The 2,140-nt window shown below is 31.6% G+C and overlaps 1 protein-coding gene across 2 annotated transcripts in view; it reads right to left on the reverse strand.

Moving 5' to 3' along the window:
- Nucleotides 1–2,140, reverse strand: part of LOC102897639 (cytochrome c oxidase assembly protein COX11, mitochondrial) — an 18,879-nt gene that overhangs the window by 13,961 nt on the left and 2,778 nt on the right. For both annotated transcript variants that reach the window (XM_015599231.2, XM_015599230.2), the window contains exon 2: nucleotides 1,192–1,347. In XM_015599231.2, coding sequence (XP_015454717.1) covers nucleotides 1,192–1,347 — 156 coding nt within the window. The remainder of the gene's footprint in view (nucleotides 1–1,191; nucleotides 1,348–2,140) is intronic.

The following is a 2,140-nucleotide window of genomic DNA, read 5'->3' on the forward strand; positions in this document are numbered from 1 at the left end:
CCTTTGCATTAGGCCAGCCATAATACGTAATCTAATGTTAAGAGTTAGTAAAATAAATTATACTACCCATGAACATGTGATTTTGAAATTTCACTTGCATATGTCAGTAAGACCTGATACTCTATTATGTATACTTAGTTATGGATTGTCTTCTTGTATATCTGAAATCTTCAAGTAATAATCTGCAAATTAAGTTATTTAACATGTGTTCAAGAACAAGCCAAATCTATCACAGATCAAGCCTAATATCTTAGCACATATTCCTAAATATCATTATATGATTGACTAAAGATTTTTTAAAAAGTTACCAACAGTAAACTTAGCTTAGAAACAGTAAATTAAACATATAATTAAATTAAACTGACTGAATAGAATCTTTTATTTAATCAAAAAGCACTAAACAGTTTTGAGAAAATAATAGATTAAATCACCAAGCTTAAAAAAAAAATCAATTGCCAAAGGATACTCCTGTCACTTATACCAATTCAACCACTGATACCTTATTACTGCTATGTGATTAGGGTATTCAAAATCATACCCTATAAAACCTCAATATGAGATTCAGTCATGTTTACTAACCTGTGGAAGCACTAATAAGGATTTTCCAAAAAGAGTTACAATTAAGCTTTTCTGGTTATTCCTCAATTAATGAGATAATTTCAATTAAATCCCCTAGGAGTTCAGGTAAGATTTTAGCAAACCTTTAAGGTATAGTCTTTGAAGTAGAACATGACCAGTATGCTTACTTCCGAGGTCCTAATTTATTTTTCAAGGGGCAGGGATACTTTTGATGTAAACTAGTAAACTACTTTTCATTGTAAGCAATGACATTTTTCCTATCCTATCATCTATACCTGAGGAAAACTCAACTGTACAGTATGACAGCTATTCCTACTCTCAAGATTAGTACAGATCAGAGAACTGAGTGAACTCTTAATATGATTCTAATAAAAACATGACATTTTCCATTGTCCCAACTGACTTTTACTGTAGTACCATGTATTCTGGTACATTATACATAGGGCACTGTCAAAAAGTAGTCTGTGGGAATAAAAATTTTACAGTAATGGAGTCTGTCAATATTTTGAAATTAAATTTAGATAAGTGTTTCCTAAGTTGTGAAGCAGTTTAAGTAACGAAAGGAATTTTCACACTGAAAAAGTAATCTTAATAATTGCTTTGATGACTTACATATATTTCCGTTTGCTGAGGTCTAAAGTTCCACTGAAGGCTTGCATGCACATCTGCATTAAAGGTGACTTTAATGATGCGATCCTTAACAGGCACCATGTTTTCAATCTGGTCTGATGCATGACCTGCTACTACTGATCCTCCGAGGCCAGTGGTCTAGAAAAAGAAAGTATAATGTTAAATATTACTTTTATATGCTCATGATGTATTTATTGGATAAAAAACAAAATTGTAAAGACAATTTAACTTTAATAATCCAGTAAGAGCCAAGTTTATATACTATCACGACCATTTTTGGGGTGTCAAGGGCCTATATTTGTTAGTCATATTTTTTTAGTAATCACTTGGTATCTGGCACGGTCAACAATGAGTCATTTACAAGACAGCAGATGCCACTGATGATAAGGCTCAGAATATTTAGCTTAACTTTTCATTAAACGTACTTTCCTTTATTACTAGTATTTCATATTACTATTATTAATAAATGAAATTTACCTACAACCCTGCCATTTCAGTAAAACTATTTGAATAATTCCATTTTCCACATTTCTGTTTGGTCCTTTTCTATATTAGAACTTTTACAGCACAGATGAGTTTGTAGCTTCACTTCTGTAGTCAGTCTTTCTCAAGCATCATAAGTATTTTGCCATGTTGGTCAATGTTTTTGTAATTTTTTCCTGTAGTTTTTGGTGTAGTATGGCTTTTACAGATATCCATCAGAAAACCTGATCCCTTTGACGACTGAAGCAACTAATTGTAAGACATCAGAATAATCTATGACACTTTTTTCCTATCTTCATTGCCATTATTTCATTTATGATCAGAGATGTTTAAAAAAAAAAAAAAATCCTTACTTCCAGGGTCATCATTCTTCTGATGCTTGAAGTTGCCAGAATTCTGGTCTCCGGATAATTAATCTGTTACTATACTAGGAAAAAAATACCAAATT

This window comes from Pteropus alecto, unplaced genomic scaffold (assembly GCF_000325575.1).
Source record: "Pteropus alecto unplaced genomic scaffold, ASM32557v1 scaffold98, whole genome shotgun sequence".
Taxonomy (NCBI): domain Eukaryota; kingdom Metazoa; phylum Chordata; class Mammalia; order Chiroptera; family Pteropodidae; genus Pteropus; species Pteropus alecto.